At 45.7% G+C, this 19,082-nt stretch overlaps 1 protein-coding gene across 1 annotated transcript; it reads left to right on the forward strand.

Moving 5' to 3' along the window:
- The first annotated feature begins 379 nt into the window (after nt 1–379).
- LOC114700851 (PRAME family member 8-like) lies at nt 380–8,484 on the forward strand. Its single transcript, XM_028880658.2, has 4 exons — nt 380–463; nt 4,299–4,611; nt 5,092–5,679; nt 6,485–8,484. The coding sequence occupies exons 2-4, from the start codon at nt 4,325–4,327 to the stop codon at nt 7,050–7,052; spliced, it is 1,443 nt and encodes a 480-aa protein (XP_028736491.1). The 5' UTR covers nt 380–463; nt 4,299–4,324; the 3' UTR covers nt 7,053–8,484.
- Nucleotides 8,485–19,082: the final 10,598 nt, after the last annotated feature.

Consider the following 19,082-nt stretch of genomic DNA (forward strand, 5'->3'; position numbering starts at 1 on the left):
CCGGGGTTGCTGTGTTTGTTTTTTCCTCTCAGAGAACTTGGCCTTGAACACACAGAGATCCCCCTGCCTCTGCCTCTCGAGGGCTTGGGTCAAAAGCGCCGCCATTTCGCGGGTCTTTCTGTTCTTTCTTTCTTTTTTTTTCCTCTCGCGGAAAATTTGTATTAAATCCGGACGCAGAAAAAGCTCAGGCAGGGCGGAGACTCAGCCATCCAATCGGCTGGCAGCTTGTGGTTGGCAGGCGGGGCTACCAACCGGAAGTATGAGACGGAATACGGAAGGGGAAAAAAAACCTTCAGACCGGAAGTGCGGGGCGGAAAACGGATAAAAATGCTTCAGGACGGAAGTGTGAAGTGAGGATGGATGAGAAATTTTCAGAGGAGCCAGGGAAGCCTTGAAGCTCGATCCTGGAGTGACTGCCTGGTTCTTCTGGGATTCTGAGTCCTGTAATTAGTGCTTGTTTCTGGTAAGTCAACCACCTCCATCAGGGCACACTGATTCAGGGGCATTTGACTCAAGATGCCAAGGGAACTCTGATTTCTTCTCTTCATACGGTCGGATTGCAGACATTGGGTTTACACATGATGAAGTTTACCGTCATCTTAAATGTCTTTTGATTTTAATTTGTTGGTTTCATTTTTATTAGTTTTTGGGGGGACAAGGCCTCACTATGCTGCCCTGGCTCACCTAGAATGTAGCTCAGGTTGGGCCAGAAATCAAGAAACAGCCTACCGCCCCTCCCCTCCCCAGCCTCCGTAGTTCATGATTACCAGTGTGTTTCACCAAGCTCTGGTTAATACCAAATTATTATTTGTTTTTTGAGACAAGGTTGCACTCTGTAGCAAAGTGCCTTTAAACACCTAGCAGTTCCGCGTCTGCCTCTCCATTCTGGAACTACAAGCTGGGAGTTAATCGAATATCTAGAATTATGCCTTGGTTTGTGTCAATTTAGAAGTTATATTCTTTGGTTATTCAGTCTCTAGTCCAGGATGGCCTCAGACTGCCTCATCCTCCTGACTGTTAGAATTAAAAACCTGAGCCCAGCAGTGGTGGTGCATACCTTTAATCCCAGCACTCTTGAGGCAGAGGCAGGCAGATCTCGGAGTTCGAGGCCAGCCTGGTCTACATATCAAGTTCCAGGACAGCAAGGGCTACACAGAGAAACCTTGTGTCTGGAGGGGGAGGGGGTGTTAAAAGCCTGATTCACTACTAAAGGTTTTGTTTTTGTTTTTCAAGACAGGGTTTCTCTGTGTAGCTTTGTGCCTTTCCTGGAACTCCTGTAAAGGCTTATTTTTAAATATCCGTTTCTTTTTAGAGACAGTTACATGTAGAACAGGTTGAAGTAGAACTCACATAAGTTTTTTGTTTGAAATGGAGTCTTACGTAGCCAAGGATGGTCTTGAGCTCGATATATATATAACTGGGGCTGGCCTTGAACTCTTGATCTTTCTTCCTCCTAATAATTGGGATGCATGTTACAAGACTGTCTCTTCATATCTGACTTTATGTTTTTATTTTATTTTTTATTTCGTTTTATTTTAGAGACATAGACTTATGTTGTCTGGCCTGACTTTAAACAGCCAATCTTCTTTTTTCCACCTTCTCAGTGTTTGGATTTTATTTATTTATTTTGGTTTTTCAAGATAGGGTTTGTCTGTTTCCCTGACTGTCTGGAACTTGCTCTGTAGACCAGGCTGTAATGAGAAATGCCCATTGAATGGAATTTGCTTTTGTTTGATTGTATTAAGTTTTTTAAGACTTAGTCTCATTAAGGCCAGACTGGTCTTGAACTCCTGACTTTCCAACTCTATATTTGACTAGTTTGTAATTCCTTAAGTTCACCTTTTTGTTTGTTTGTTTTTTGGTTTTTCGAGACAGGGTTTCTCTGTGTAGCTTTGCGCCTTTCCTGGAGCTCACTTGGTAGCCCAGGCTGGCCTCGAACTCATAGAGATCCGCTTGGCTCTGCCTCCCGATTGTTTTGTTTTTTTGAGACAAGGTTTCTCCGTGTAATTTGAAGCGTGTCCTAGAAGTAGCTCTGTACACCAGGCTGGCCTCAAACTCACAGATATTCGCGCCACCACCACCCAGCAAGTTATATACTTTTTTTTTTTTTTTTTTTTTTTTTTTTGAGACAGGGTTTCTTTGTGTAGCTTTGGAGCCTGTCCTGGATCTCACCCTGTAGACCAGGCTGGCTTTGAACTCACAGAGATCTGCCTGCCTCTGCCTCCTGAGTGCTGGGATTAAAGGTGTTCACCACTACAGCCCGGCTTTTTTTTTTTTTTTTTTTTCCCCAAGTCATATACTTTTCAAGTTACTGTTTGTGGCTTTATAAATTGAAATTTCTTTTAAGCTGTATCTTTAAAATAGTACTGGGAATGAAGTTTGATAACACGAGGCACAAATCCCATTTCTTCTGGGGACTGAAGCTGTAGGAATGTAGTTGGTTCAGCCTGGGCAATTTGGCAAGACCTTGTCTCAAATTAAGACAAAGCCAGGTGGGCTGCTAGCACACTCCTGGAGTCATAGCACTGGGGACACAGTGGAGAAAGAACCCCAGTTCCAGGCTACCATAGGGTACACAAAGTGATCTTGTCACTACATAAAATGAAATGAATGAGTTGGATATGTAGCTTAATGGGAGAACACTTGTCTAGCATAGACCAGGCCCTAGGATCCAACCCCAGCACTGTGCACCATGTGTATGCCTAGTGCTCATGAAGGCCAGAAGAGGGCGGACCCCTTGGGTACTAAAGTTACAGGTGGTTGTGAACCACCATGAGGGTGCTGGGAACCAAACTCAGGTTCTCTGGAAGAGCAGCCAGTACTCTTAACTGCTAAGCCATATCTCCAGTCTTGGGTTTTTTTTTTTTTTTTTTTTTTTTTTTCTTTTTTTTTCTCCTTATGATAACCCTCAACTTGGACTGTGCAGAAACTATACAGACTAAATTGGCCTGGAACTTCTTCCAAAGTGCTGGGAAGGCTCCTGCCACCAGGCCATGCATCATTGCAATATTTTCAAAGTAGAGTCTACTAGCCAGGCATTGTAACCAAAACACAAAATTCACTTCTAAAGTAGGCAGGAGGATGGCAAGCCTGGGCCACATCGTACCATCAAGGGCAGCCCTGACCTCATAGCCATTCCACACCAGCTTGGACCACAGGCAAGATCATATTTCAGAAAGTAAACAAAAAAAGTTAAAAGTGTGGCTGGAAGTTTTTCCTTTTCTCATCTATTTCCTCACCTAGTCTTGAATGCAACATTGGGAAATTCTCTTCCTGTAAACCTCTCTGCATCAACATCTTCATCTCAAAGTCACTGTCCCCTAGACACTCTCCAGACAGTTTTGACATGGTTTGAGAACTGCTTGTGAGAGCTTGTTTTAAATGTGAGTCACTGTCTCAGTCTCCAGAGTACTATGGCATAGCTGAGTATCCTCCATCAGGCTCTAAAGCTTTGAAAGTGATGAGTAATGATTAATGCACATTAATGCACATTTCATACACCCTACCCTCAGTCATTCCCAGGCAGGTTCAGCTCATCAAAAGCAAAATATGGGTTGCTGGAGAGATGGAGAACACTTAATTGCTTTTGCAGAGGACCCAGATTCAATTCCCAGGACCTGCATGATGGCTCACAACCACCTGTAACGTAGCACCGGTTCCAGGGGATTCAGCAGGCACACATGTGGCACACATACATGCCTGCAGGCATAAAATAAAATAATTAAAAAAAAATCTAAAAAAATTAAAACAAGTAGGATATGGGAAGGTTAGGCATGAAACATTCCCATGGCCTTCCCATGAGCATCTTGAGAGATGATCAGTGTTCCAGTTGCCATAAAAGGATGGGGTTCAGCTCTTAGGTTCCTGGGTACCCCTTCCCAGTAGGAATTGAATTCGGAGGAACAGTGGCTGCATTTAGATAGCACAGTTGAAGGTATGGTCATATGTTGTTCCTATATTTGAATGTTTGGTTCCCAGTTGGTGGACTGTTTGGGAAGAATTAGGAGGCGTGGCCTTGCTGGCAAAGGTGTGTCACTAGGGGTGGGCTTGGAGGTTTCAAAAGCCCACACCAGACCTTTGCTTGCAGATGAGATGTAAGCTCTCTGCTATTTCTTCAGTGCCATACCTACCTACCATTGATGGGCATGGATTAACCTTCTGAACCTGTAACAGACCTCCAATTAAATGCTTTATAAGTTACCTTGGTCATGATGTCTCATCACAGCAGTAGAAAACAGTAACTAAGACAAGTGAGAAGTGGGGTTTCCTAAGACACAGCTTCCTTTATTTTTCACCAGGTGTTTTCAGACTAAAGGGCTGAAGGATGAGTGGTCAGGACCCCCCCACACTCCTGCAGCTGGCAGTGCAGAGGCTGCTGAGGGAGGAGGCCCTGGCCATCTCTGCTCTGCAACACCTGCCTACGGTGCTGTTCCCACCACTGTTCAAGGAAGCCTTCAACCACAGACAGACTAACATCCTGAGGGCGATGGTAGCAACGTGGCCCTTCCCCTTCCTCCCTGTGGGGACCCTGATGAAGACTCCCCACCTGGAGACCTTGCAGGCTGTGCTAGATGGAGTAGACATGCTGTGGACACAGAAGGTTCTCCCCAGGTAAGCGAGAGCCAGCTAGGGTAGAATGGTGGACACTGGGGTACAGGGAAGAGACATCTGAGGAAAGGGAGAATGAGATCAAAGGTCGATCAGAGGCTTCTGGTGGTATCATCTTGGAAGATTGCAGAGGCCCTGACCCCTGTTGAGTCCCAGTATAAAGGACAGTTGGGTATGGAGTAGAGCTTCAAGCAGCTGTAGCCACATTGGAACCTTTCCCTGGCTCTCACACAGGTTCTAGAAGTGAGTGGAAGAGAGAGTCAAGAGTAACTGAATGTAGGAAGCAGGACAGGTCTTTAGATGTAGCTCAGGCAAAGAGCCCCTTGCCTGGAAGGCATGGGGTGCTGTGTGGAGACCCAGGACTGAAAAGCATAAACAAACACACATAACAGAGCAGGGACCAGGCGGCCGCAGAGCTGCCTGGGAAAAGCTGGCTCTGGGTTGGGTCTTTTATGTCTCCTGACACTTGCATTCTACTCACAGGAGGCGGAAGCTTCAAGTGCTTGACCTGAGGAATGTGCACCACGACTTCTGGGATGTTTGGGCTGGAACAGAGGGTGAAGACTGCTCAGCAGAGGCTTTGTGTGAAAAGCAAACCACAAAGCGCCGTCCTAGATACGCACTGAGGCAGCGTTTGAAGGTGGTCACAGACCTTTGCCTCAGGTTCCATCTGAATGAACACCAGACGTACTTGTTACAGTGGGCCCAGCAGAGAAGAAGTTTCATAAGGCTGTGCTGTGTGAAGATGCGGATTTGGGCATTGCCTGTCTACACCGTCAGGAAAGTCTTGATGGTGTTCCAGCCTGACAGCATCCAGGAGTTGGAACTGAATACAGGCTGGAGTCTGTCTACTCTGGTGCATTTTGTATCTTACCTGGACCAGATGAGGAATCTTCAAAAACTCCTTTTAACCCGGATTCACAAGAACACCTTCAAGGTTCTAAATACCCCCACAGACATACAAAAGTGTATCACCAAGTTCGTGTCTCAGTTTTCCAAGCTCAACTGTCTCCAACATCTCTCCATGAATGGCGTCTACTTTTCCAGTGAGCACATGAAACAGTTGTTCAGGTAAGGTAGGATGGAGAGCGATTTCTGCTCCCATGGCAACCCTTCCTCTCACATTGGAGAGTAGTGGGCACTTGAGTGAGATCAGCCACCACTGTGGACTTCACAATCACAGAGTCATCACAGCATCCAAGGATTTTGTTCCCATTTTAACAGAGTCAGGAGCTCAGTTTGTTCAGTGACCACTCATTAAGCAGAGGCTGAGCTGGGGTAGGAGATATGTAGAGAGTGGCCTTGCTAGAAGACCAATTGGCGGGTCAGAGGTAGTAAGCATGTGCTGTGTATTCTTGCTTGGCATTCTGTCTAAGATAAGGGGAAGAGAATAGGTCAGAACAGTGGGCCCAGAACTGGAGAGGGCCCACATCCCCAGGGGAACTCTGTGCTTAGCATTTGTGTGTCTTCTAATTTCCCACATGCAAAATCCTTTTTTGAGCCCAGGCAGGACCTGAGTAGAAATGGGTGGAAATGAGTGATACCCACTGTGTGTGTGTGAGAGGTAGGGGTGAGGAACTTTAGGACAGACTGTACTGGGAAAGGCAGAGTGTGCCCTTGGCTAATGTGACTAGCACAGGTTCTCTTCTGGATAGGAATGGACTGCACACCTGTGGCCTGAGTAAATCCCATTCTGACACTCAGAGGCCTCTCTACCAAGAATGGTGAGACTCGAATAAGCAGCATCCTGGATATTGATCTCCATTATATAGCCACATGACCTGAAGACAAGTGATCACCTTTACCTCTATGCTAACCCTAACACCAGCTCTCTCCATCTCTATGTGCCAGAACTAATCACTTGGTCTCTCCTTAGGTACCTGAAGACCCCTTTGGAGACCCTGTCCATCACTATGTGCAAGCTCTCACAGTTAGATTTGAATTCCTTGTCCCAGAGTCAGAGTCTCCATCAGCTCAAACACCTGAATCTGAGACTTGTAAAGTTAATTGATTTATATCCTGTGCCTTTCCATGATCTCCTAAAGAGTGTTGCAGACACTCTGCAGACCCTAGAGTTGGAGGGCTGCTGGTTGGTGGACTCTCAGCTCATCACCCTCCTGCCTGCCCTGAGCCAGTGCTCTCAACTCACCAGGGTCAATTTTTGTGACAATGACATCTCCATGGCTGTCCTGAAGGACCTTCTGTATCACACAGGCAACCTCCGCCAGTTGACCCAGGAGCTGTACCCCGCCCCTCTGGAGTGCTATGATGACAGGGGTGACGTCCGCGTGGGAAGATTTGTCCAACTTTGTCCTGAGCTCATGGATACACTCGCTACTGTAAGGCAGCCCAGGAGAGTCTCCTTTGCTACATATGTCTGCCACGAATGTTGTCAGCGCTGTGTCTATGACCGGGAGACCAAACTTTGTCGTTGTTGGCAGTAAATGGGGGAAGGTTGCTTTTGGATACTGAGAAATGAAAGCCTAGCACAATAGGTATTTCATCAAGGGGAGCCAGAGCTTATAGCCACACTCTCACTGCTTAGTGTTTGGGAAACAGTGGTATGCAATAGGGACAGACCACAGGGACCGAGGTTGACATGGAGAACAGTGGGGCTTGAGGACAAGTGTTTATGGAGTCAAAAAGATAATTCTTCATTTCTTTTTTCTTTAAGATTTATTCTGTGTATGAGTGGTTTATCTTCATATATGTGTGCTTGGTGCTTGTGGAGGACAGATGAAGGATTGGATCCCCCAGAACTGGAGTAACTGTGAACCACCATGTGGGGGCTGGGAATCTAACATGGGTCCTCTGCAAGAGCAAGTGCTCTTAGCTGCTGAGCCAGCCATCACTCTAGCCCCAATTCTGTGTTTTCTAAACGAGTTCTGGCAGGACATGATAATGAGCGACTTTCTCCTATATGATAGTTGTGAGGTAAGGGTCAGAAACCTGGATATTCTCCTGGTGGCCTTCCCTGCCATTAACCTGGTTTCAGTTTGTCACTGTTTCCCTTGGACTGTTGAGCTGGAAAGACCCTGTGTTGGCAGCAGATGTAAAAAGATAGGGAAGATGACACTTTGGCAGAGACATCCAGCCAGCTTCGTGGATGAACAGCTCCTTTATCTTTGGTCTTCTTACTGTGAGCCAGCCATTGTCAGACTGCCTAGACCACAGCCTGTTAGCCAGCTGGCTAAACTTCATATAGTTCCAATATATATGGTTCTATCAGTTCTGTTCCTTTCTGTTTCCTGTAGAAAATCCTGACTAAAACATCAAAGTGAACTGAAGGTAATTAGACATTGTTTTCTTTTCTTTCCCTCTGCCTGCGTGTCTGTTGTGTCCCACTGTGTGTCTGCTCAGCGCTTTGTGTGTACAAAATTTCAACCTAAAATGAGCAGTGCAGTCTCCTGTGAGGGCTTTGGACAATGGTCGAAGCATTCTAGCTGGCATATTTAGACTAGGAGGCACTGTGGACATATCAAAGACGGTTGAAGCAAAATCAAAGATAGAAGCCACACTGCTCACTCCCTCCCCATTTATCATCTCTTTCTTTCATAGTCACCTATTGCCCAGGCTGGCTTTGAAATTCCCCTGCCTCAACCTCCTAAATGCTAAGATTACTGAAGTATGCCACTGTGGCCAGCTTTTAAATCACATGTCTGTGGGGCCTATTCTTTAGGACTTCCAGCCCTCTGGGTGTCCCTGAACATAAAGGTCTCCAGCAGGTGGACAGTCCAGAAGTAAACTTTTATTTTGTTAATGAGTACTGTGAATGTCCAGGAGTAAACTTTTATTTTGTTAATGAGTACCTAAGCCTACCATTGCGCTCCCCTGTGTTGTATATCGTGGTAGTAATAAAGAAGTTTGTTTCATGCCCTCTGTTTTTTTTTTTTTAATTAAGAAATGTTTTATTCATTTTACATACCAATCACAGATGTCCCTCTTCCCTTCTCCAGCCTTCTCCCTGCAACCCACCTCCCATTCCCTCCTACAAGAAGGTAAGGCCTCCCATGGGGAGTCAGCAGAGCCTGGTACATTCAGTAGAGGCAGGTCCAAGCCCCTCCCCCTTCAAGGCTGTGCGAAGTGTCCCGCCATAGGTAGTGGGCTCCTAAAAGATGTAAAGAATGTGTTAATATAGAGAGAGCTGAGCAGTGGTGGAGTATGCCTTTAATCCTAAGCGCTTGGGAGGCAAAGGCAGTTGGATCTCTGAGTTTGAGGCCTCGTCTACAGAGCTAGTTCCAGGACAGCCAGGGCTGCACAAGGAAATCCTGTCTCAAAAAAAGAATATAGGGAGGACTAGAGAGATTGCTTAACAGTTAAGATCATGGTGTGTTCTTGCAGAGGACCTGGGTTTCATTCTCAGCATCCATAACTGTCTGGAACTGTAGTTCAAGGGGATCAGTTAAAAAAAAAAGAGTGAGATAGCCTGTTGGGGTATTAGACACGCCCACTAGCAGGTCTAACGTAATAAAAGAGGCTTCTAAAAGTGCTTTCTGAGATACACACACTGGCCAAGACAGAAGTGCTGTGCCATGGACACTCGCGCGTGCACATATACACACACACACCCAACACTTTAATATTTTAATTAAAAAATAGATATAACCTAATGGTCTGTGTTTAGCACTAATTGGTCCCCAAACTCAGAGATTGTTTCTCTGCTATCTCCAGAGTGCTGGGAATAAAGGCAGGGGCTACCATGCCCAATAATGAAGTAGTTTTGCCTGGAGTGCCTTGCTGATGTTTTCTCTTTGGGGCACACACTCACAAAAAAAAAAAAAAAAAAAAAAAAAAAAACCGAAAAAAAACTGGAGTCCATTATATGTTGGTGAACTAGTTAGTCCTGAATATGAGGCCTGCCTTGGAGTGGTTGATATACCCAGTGTCACTCCATTGGAGAAAATTGACTTTCCTGCTCCCAGCAGGTATAAATGGCAGTTCAGTTATTAACCTTTACCCTAGTGACTAGGTTTTTATTTATTTTTTAAATATAACTGTGAGACCAAAATGAGCCATCTTAGAAATAAGACCAAAATGCTTTCACCCTAAAATTAAGGCTTAAGATTTCTCCTTTTGGGAATAGGCCATTAGTTACTGAAACCAGTCAGTTCAGATTCCAGAAACCAGGAAGTGTAAAAGTACAGAGTCACAAGATAGTCAGGAGGTAATGCCTGCCAGACTATGGAATGTCCTCTCCCTGGTTTCCAGGGTAACTGACCACAGAAATGCCCCCACCTGAGGGCAGCCAATGAGAAATGATGGCGGGCAACCACTCTCTTAGAAGTAATTTCTAGAAGTCCCTAGAAGCGAGCCAATCAGAATTATACCCGTACTAGCACCCCTAAATGATGTAACCTTGTGATTTTTCTCTTTAAAAACTGAGCTTGCAGACAGGTGGGCACTTCCTCCAGCCTCCACTGCATTGGATGTATTGGACAAAGTCTCTGCCTAGGCTTGTATATCCAGAATTAAACCTTGCTTTTTCATTCCGGCATGCTTGTCTTTGGTGGTCTCTCTGGGGGTCACGATCTGGGCACAACATAACAAAATATATATAAAAAAAACTATCACATTGAAGTTGGGCAGGACAAGCCAACAGAAGGAAAAGAGGCCAAGAGAAGGCACGAGAATCAGAGATACACTCAAATTCCATAAAAATACTAACCTGGAAGCCATAGTATAAGCTCAGAGGACCCCGTGCGGACCTGTGCATGCTGCTTCAGTCTCGGAGTTCAGAATGTGCTTTGCTTACGGTAATTTAGAGGCCTTGTTTCGTGTTCTCCTCCACCCCTTCTAGCTCTTGAAATCCTTCTCCCTCCTCTTCCATGGGGTCTGACGAGAGGGATTTGATGGATACAAAGAGGGTTGAGTCTTCTAAAGTCCTCACTCTCTGCCTAATGTCTGGTTGTGGGTCTCCTGTGTGAACACAGTGAGACTTTGGTTTTGAACCAAGGATGGTGGTGTACCAGAGAGGCTGAGACAGAAGGATTGCTAGTTTAAGAATAGCCTTTTATCCAAAGAGCTATCTCACTGCCTATTTTATGTGTATGGGTGCTTGCCTGCATACAAACACACACACACACACACACACACACACACACACACACACACACACATGCATACATATATCGGACATGGGGGTGTGTATCTAGTGCCTCTGGAGGTTACAGAATGAACTAGAGTTACAGAATAAGAGTTAGAGGGCAGTCTGGGCTAAAAATCAAGACGGTCCCTAGCAACATCCTGGGGATGAGAGGACTGCTGAACTCTGACCTAACTCACTGACCCCCTGCCTTACAGAGCCTGTGTCTCTGTTCACAATGTTCTCGACCTTCCCCTCACCTTCCAGCCCAGGGTTACACACTTCCCATTTACTTCGCTCCTCCTCAGAATAGGCCTTCACCCATAGCAGGAATTAGTTCCTGTTCACACAGATCTGAGCGAAATGCTCACTTGGGGTACCATATGCTTGTGAGTCCTTACCTCCTTCAGTGTCTCTTATACCTACCTGTTCCAATCCCCTTACCTCACAACCCACTCTCTATAGCTTTTTCCACCCAGCTAGTCTTATAGCATGATAGCTCTCTACACATCTCCTACCACAGTTCAGGCCTCTGCTTGCTCAGTGGTCATCAGAGACCTCAGTTTAGGGAGAGTGGAAATAAGACCATGCTCAGATATGCTGATGTCTCCCTCACTGTTAAATCCAGTGGCTGACAGTAGACGCCCACTACTCCCTAATGTAAAAAAGAAAGGTTTGCTGTGGTAGCAGAAACAGCTCTCCACCCTTCCTTACCAGAATAACTGTTTTAGGTGGTATACTGACTAGTTTTATGTCAACTGGATACAAGCTAGAGTCATCAGAGAGAAGGGAGCCTCAACTGAGAAAATGCCTCTATAAACTGTGGCTGTAGGCACCAGGCACACCTTTAGTCTAGCACTCAGGAGGCAGAGTCAGGCAGATCTCCGTGAGTTCAAGGCCAGCCTATAGAGTGAGTTCCAGAAAAGCCAGGGTTACACAGAGAAACCTTGTCTCAAAAAAACAAAACAAGTGGTAGAGCACTTGCCTAGCAAGCGCAAGGCCCTGGGTTCAGTCCTCAGCTCTGGAAAAAAAAAAAAAAAAAAACAAAAACAGCAAAAAAAGATATGGTTGTAGGCAAGCCTGTAGGGCATTTTCTTAATTAGTGATCTACAGGAGAGGGCCCAGCCCATTGTAGATGGTGCCTTCCCTGTCTGGTGGTCATGGGTTCTGTAAGAAAGCAGGCTGAGGAGTAAGCCAGTAAGCAGCAGCCCTCTCCCCACATGGCTTCTACATCAGCTCCTGCCTCAGATTCCAGCCCTGTTTGAGTTCCTGTCCTGACTCTCTTCAGTGATGAACAGTGATATGGAAGTGTGTGGCAAATAAACCCTTTCTTCCCCAGGTTGCTATGGTATTCTGTCTCAGCAATAGCAACCCCAAGACACTTAGCCACTGAGAAAGTAGATACTATTGATGCAGGGTTGGTGGACACAGTTGAGATTGGAGAACTGAGAAGTGGAAGATGGCAACCCTTCCTCTGTGCTGAAAAGGTCTCTGTCATTGAAGATATTTGTGGTGATACCTGGTACATAGGATTTGCAAAGATTTCTTATCTGGCCCAGGCACAAACCGGGTCAGTGAGGTCTGACTGCACTGCATATCTAGTTCCAATTCCTGAATAAACAGTGGATCTAAAATGTTCAGGATCTCTGGGATAGTGTTGATGGATGATGCCCAAATCCCCAGCGTTCTACAGCACAGTTCTACTGATCTACTGCCATGGTTCTCAGTGGAGTAAAGCAGTGCTAACACCTCAGGGGCTGCTGCGCCTCAGATTCCATATTAATGACCCGGGGTGCACAGCCACCGTCCTGGGCTCCAGCTGAGACATTCCGGAAGTTCTGGTACGTATCCACCAAATCAAGCGTGGCCAGTTTCCTGCTCCTGTAAGAAAACTGGTAGAAATCTCAGAAGACAAGACCCAACATAGTCGTCTTTTCCTCCACATTTGAAATGTCAGCTGGTCTCTTCTCTACTTTGGCTTATAAATATTCATTTTTTTTTTTTTTTAACTGGTGAGGAACAAGCCCAGGGCCTCATACAGATGCCTGAGCAGCACCTGTAGCTCTGTCTTGCTTCTCTCATTCTGTCCCCTTTCAATCCAGCCTGATCCCAGTTATTTCCATGTCAGAGGCACTGATGGGTTCCTTTTGCCTCAGCTGGGTCTACTCCCATCTGTTCCCCACACTTGACAGTCCTTTCCCAGATGATTCACCAAAGGCTGAGGCCTCCAATCCTTCAAGCTAGGACTGTCAGAAATCTCTGATCCACCTTTGACCCCCCATTCTTCCTGGCCATATTTGCCCCTTGCCTACTTGCCTGCATATATGGAGCTTGCTTCCTTGGGATGAATCTTCCGGGTTCGCAGCACATCCACTCCACCCAGCACAGCCTTGCAGGTCTCTAGGTCAGGCATCTTCATTCAAGACTCCACAGTGAGGCAGGAAAAGGGCCAGGCTGTGCCACCATTGCCTTCAGGATGCTTGTGTGTTAGTGAAGGCCTCCTTGAACAGTGATGGGAGGAGCTCCATGGGCAGGCACTCCAGACAGAGATGGCTGCCGCTTCATCCCTTAGCAGCACCGGCCTGCCAGCTGCAGGGGTGTGGCTGGGGCCGGGAAGCTCTTCCTGGTGGGGCTTCAGTCTGCAGCCTTCTTGGGAAGCACCAAGGAAAGACGATTCTTTGGACTGAGACATAAGAAGCCAGTTTTTCCACCAGGGGACTCCTATCAGAGCCAGAGTCGCTGCTCTGGCATTGGTGGAAACCTCAGTTTACCCCATTCCATTCACTCTCTGTTTAGTCTTGAAGCCAAACTACCTTCGCTAGCAGCATGGGGAGCCTTTCACAAGCATACACGTGAACACAAGTCACCATTGTTCTGTCCAATTCCAACCAGCTCCTCTTAATTCTATTCTGCTGGGGAGCTGGTACCCTAGAGCCTGAAATCTGACCCCCATCTTTTTATGGTGAAAGGATGACAATCCTCATCCTAGGCCCTGACAGAGAGACCATGGGAAGGTCACATGTTCATCCTCCCCATAGAAAGACTGAAGAGAAAGTGTGCATAGTGTCCTCACCTATTGCTCTCAAAGCTTTGCTTCCTGTTTTGGTGACACTTGGAACTGGAACTGTCAGCTTAAGATGACATGGCTGCTGTCACGCTCTCAAAGCCAGTGTGCAACAAGGTTAACTCTCATAAGGGGTAGAGCCACACAAATGCATGCAGCGCATCTGGAAAGCTTGTCTTCTGAGACAGGCATGCTCCCTTGACACAGGAGGGGTTCCTGTGCTTCCTTGGGGTCTAGAGGGAAAAAAGAGAATGACAAAGAAATCTAGTTTAATTTTGATGTGTTTTAAAAAAATTTATTTTTTTATTTTATTTTTAAAATTTTTAATGACTTATTTATTTTATGTGCATTAGTGTTTTGTCTGCATGTATTTCTTTGAGAGAGTGTCAGGTCCCCTGGAACTGGGGTTACAGACAGACAGGTGTGAGCTGCCATGTGGGTGCTGGAAATTGAACTCCAGTCCTCTAGGAGATCAGCCAGTGCTCTTAACCACTGAGCCATCTCTCCAGCCCCTTCATGTGTTTTGTTTTGTTTCAAGACTTTCCTGGTGTTCCCTGTGGCCAAATCAACAAACCAAATGAAGGACAGCAATATTGGAACTCTCCTCACACCTTTAATCCCAGCACTGGGGACCCAAAGGCAGGCAGATCTCTGTGTGTTCAAGTCTCTCTTTGTTTTGAAGTGCTTCTAATGATCTCTGTGGTAAATGAAGGTTTTTATTCCACTATGATCTGGATCCACTTTATGTGTTTAAAACTTTTACAACTAATAATATAAATTATGTATGATTATATATCATATGTACTTTCTATGTGTATGAGATTTTTGTTTTCATGTATGTAAGTTTATATACCACATGTGTGCCTAGTACCGATGGAGGACAGAAGAGGACATTGGATTCCCTGGAACTGGAGTTATATATGATTGTGAGCGACTGTGTGGGTTGTGGGCATTGAATTCACTTCCTCTGGAGTATGTACTCCCCATCCCAGCAGTTTCCCCTTTCTCCCCTTCCCCCAGTCTCTCCCCTTCTTTCTCCTCTGGCTCAGATCCATCACCCCTCTGTCTCCCTTCAGAAAAGAGCACTTTTGACAAACTTTTCCAAAATCAAGTTCTGTTTTAAATCTTTTTTGACCTTGAACTAACTTTGACAGCCCAGGAAAGTCTCAGGGGATGATAAAAGAGCGAAATAAAACACAACCTAATGTTGTAGGATGGAAAACTTTGTCAGATAAGAAATGTTTCTTATAGTGGGTCACACCTTAAATCCCAGCACTTGGGAGGCAGAGGCAAACAGATCTCTGAATTACATAGTGGGATCCTGCTGAGAGGGTGGAGGGGTAAGGGAGAGAGATTTTAAAATAAGTTTTAAGTGGACACTCAGGACATAATACCTTTAGCATACTTCTAATTTTAAATCCACTTCTCATGGGGAAGGTCTTCAAAGCTGTTTATCTATTTACATGCTAGATAAAGACCAACACCCTTTTAAATTATCCTTGGTGTATTTAGCCAAAGATATGCATGAGAATAGACCATCCAATGGTGGCTGGAACTCCAGAAGCAAGGATGTCCAGACTGGCCATACAGCTTGGGAATCTCAATCTATTGGTTTTATCTATCTCTTTTGAGACAGTGTCTCACTGTGTTGCCCTGGGCCTTAGCTGTGGATCTTCTTCCCAAGTGAGTTACTTCCGAAATCAGGGACTGAGGGCAGCACCATGAGACATTCACTTGAGCCTCTGCTTATACCTCCTCCCTGCTGTCTGTAATTCCGCCCCAGCTGTACCTGCTCTCAGGAGGTGCTAGAGAATGTGGGTGGTGGAATGTTAGCTCTAACAGTAGGGAAGTCTCCATGCTGTGAGACTTTTGTTGATTGCCTATAAGGAAGCCCAATAAACACAGCGATTCATCAGCTCTATGTGCTGAGGAGTCATTACTTTGGTCTTCCTCTGAGGCTAACAGACCTTTCTTCATGTCTCCCATCATCAAGCACTTCCTAGGTCAGTGTTTTACCCATAGACCTGTATCTCCAGCCTAATATTTTCCAATTAAGCTTTTTTTGGTTTGTTTTGTTGTATTTTGTTTTGTTTTGCTTTATTTGAGACAGGGTCTCTTTACATAGCCCTCGCTATCCTGGAACTCACTATGTAGAACAGGCTGGCCTTGAACTCACAGAGATTTGAGTTTTGCTTTGCTTTGCTTCCAGTGCTGGACTATAGGCTTTGCTTCCCAAGTGCTGGACTATAGGCATGCACCACCATGCCTGGCTCTAGTTTTCTTTTCTCAAAATTTTTGTGCCTTCTGCTTTTATTGAGCAACATAATAGCAGATATAGATTGTTATTAATCTAATAATTAGTCCAGGAGTGTGTCTTAGGTAAAGTATGCTTCGAATGAAACAAGCACCCGATGCAGTCTACCATGGCCTAACTAACTGTGACTTTTGAAGCAGGCTTTATTAGTGTCTGAACTAGAAGCTTCCTACAAACCCAGTTCATGGGCTTCCAAGGGATCTCATCTACACGCATGAGATTTCTCCTCCATGGAAGGTAGGTTGCAGCTCTCTTAGAGTCAGATCCAGTAAAGTCACTCAGTTCCATCAGGACACCCCATCTGACCCAGTCTAGCAATTGAGACTAGTGAAATTAGCCCCAAGATGACCCAGGGAATTTTTGATTCAAAGTTTTATTTATTAGTGTATGTGACGGGGGTCGGGCGCTGGTTACAGTAGACAAGTTTGTGGAGTTGGTTCTCAGATTCTAACTTAACATAGTTCCTGGGAATTGAACCTAGGTCTCCAGGCCTGCAGGTTAAGTGACTTTACCTGCAGAGTCATCTTGTTGGCCTAATACCTAGAGAAGCAGACTGAAGACCAGTTTTCACTCTGTAAGAAGTATAAAACTTGTGTTTAAGACAAGGAATTCAAATCTTTTTGTTTTTCTTAATCTGCCTCACCTTGCAAAACTTTTGTGCAAATGTTTCACACACATGCACACGCAGTAAAAAAAAAAAACTTTGTTTACACAAAGAGCAACTGTTGTCTTCCAGGAATTTGATGGCCTGGCGCAGTGATCCCTTGCCCCCTTCTGTGTGTAATTATTTTCAGACTAGCCAGTCTGGTAGGCCTGTGAGTTCAGACCCCAGCTGATACAGAAAAGTCACTGCCTGAGTTAGAATAAAATCCAGGCCCACTTCCTGCCTCTGGGTGTTTGCTCTTCTCGGTGCACAATGCACACCCTCTTGAGAGAGTACAGTTTTTCTGTGTAGCGATAACGCCCACACTACCACCACCCATTCACCATGTCTGAGCGAGGGGTTGTGGATCGAAAAAACAGAGACAAAGACAGCGAGTCATTCGCAACAGCAGAATGCTGAATGCCGTTTATTGAAAGAGGGAGGAAATCTTAAATACAGTCTTACAGCACAATGGGAGAACCTCCAAGGGCAGAAGTTTGCTACAGATGGTCTACATTCTTGCATCTAAGCTGTTAACGCCCAGTATGCAGGATACACAGACAAGGAACTTCCCTTAAGCGTTCAGGAGGGTGGATACCGGCAGGGAATTAGCATAGGGAGGACATCTGGTCAAGATTGGCAAGCAGGCAAACCGTTTACTCACATATGGGGGGCCAGAGCCCTACATTTCTGTATAGACACTGCAGTTGCAGTGGTGGTCTCTTTCTTTGTGACCCCGAACTTATTTCTAGCAACTGCAAATTCATGTTTGTGTCTTTCTACAACATCAGGATTTATATATTTATTCCCATCTTAATTACTAATATAAACTCTTACCACACTTCACACGTGAAATCATGGGGAAAACATCACTCACTTCCTGATTGACTTTCTTTTCTGAGACAGGGTTTCTCTAGTCCTGGCTGTCCTGGCACTCACTCGTAGACCAGGCTGGCCTTGAACTCAGAGATCATTCTGACTTTCCTTAAACTCCCTTTCAGAGCCCACAGTCAAGGATCCATTTTACCTGAGTGCAGGTTCCCAAACCTGAATGAATTGGGGCTCCTCAGGCGCTGGGGCTGTGCTGTGCTAGGCTCCCCCAACTAGTGCCCTGCTGTGTATTGCTTTAATGCCTCTGTAATTCCCTTTCGCAGGGTCAGGTATCCCAGGCTGCTTTAAAGCTTGATCATAACGTACAGGCAGGAAGATCAGGAGTTAAGGGCCATCTTCAACAACAGCAACCTAGAATGTCCTGAGGCCTGGATTCCAAGACAGCCTGCCTCGGAAAAAGGGGAGGGGGGGGGAAGGGCAAAACAAGAAACAAACTTTATTGAAGGTACGCTAGCCCACTCAAGCATAAGGCTCTGCAGGCCTTGCCCTTCTCCCCAGTTCCTGCTGCCTTGCTAAAACCCCTTAGATTACATTCCTGAAGCTAGCCCTCAAGGTCTATTTCCTTATCTGGCCACCTTCCTCCTCCTGAGGCTGACTGCCAAAGTCCAGCTTAAGTACTAAAGTCCAGCCCTCAGAAGCCCCCTTTGACTCACCTAATTAACATGCTCAATTAAAATGAAAACACCTCATCCTAACATGGGGTTTCCTCTTGTGCCTTATAAACTGCTAGTTTCTTCCATTGTGCCGTGCCTGTCTCCTCTCTATTCAGAGGTCATCTTTTGTCCTCTGGGACAAATACCCCGTCCCTTTTCCCTTGTTCCCTTCCCCTTCTCCCTCATCCTCTATCTCCTGTCCTTGTCTCTTATCCTTGCCCTCTGTCCCTCTGTGGCAAATAAATCTCCTTTGTGCTGAGAACTTGGTCTTGCAAGTCCTGAGCCAGTACTTTTCCTTTCATTTATAACAAGGAAAGGCTCAGCAGTTGTTGGCTGTAAGGGATGTGGCCCAGGTGGTAGAGAACTTGTCTCTCAAAAAACCAACCAACCACAAATAAACAAATAAGAGCAACAACAACCCCCCCAAAAAAACAAAACCCCCCAAAAGTTTTAAGAGATATCTGAACAGGGAGAGAGCATTGTAATGTTTAAGGTGGGATAGGGAGAAGAGGTGAGAGCATCTTCCTATGTGTGGGAAGGTATCAGAACGGACGACATTCACTTTTTGTCTCCCTCTTTCTCTTTTAGTTCTTCTTTAATTCTTTTGCATCCTGTCTTCCTCTAGCTAAGGAACACCCTCAGTCACTCTGGCTTCTTTGTTCGTGACTCATGGTCGTAACTGTGTAATAGAGTTCCCCGTCTGAGCATGCGTGTTGACGTCACTATCTCCTCCCCTCATTTCCATGACTCTCTTCCACTCCCTCGGTATCACAGGTGTGTGAACTAGCTGCTATCCACGTAATCCACATCGAAAGTCAAAATGAATG

This window comes from Peromyscus leucopus, chromosome 2, assembly GCF_004664715.2.
Source record: "Peromyscus leucopus breed LL Stock chromosome 2, UCI_PerLeu_2.1, whole genome shotgun sequence".
Lineage (NCBI taxonomy): Eukaryota > Metazoa > Chordata > Mammalia > Rodentia > Cricetidae > Peromyscus > Peromyscus leucopus.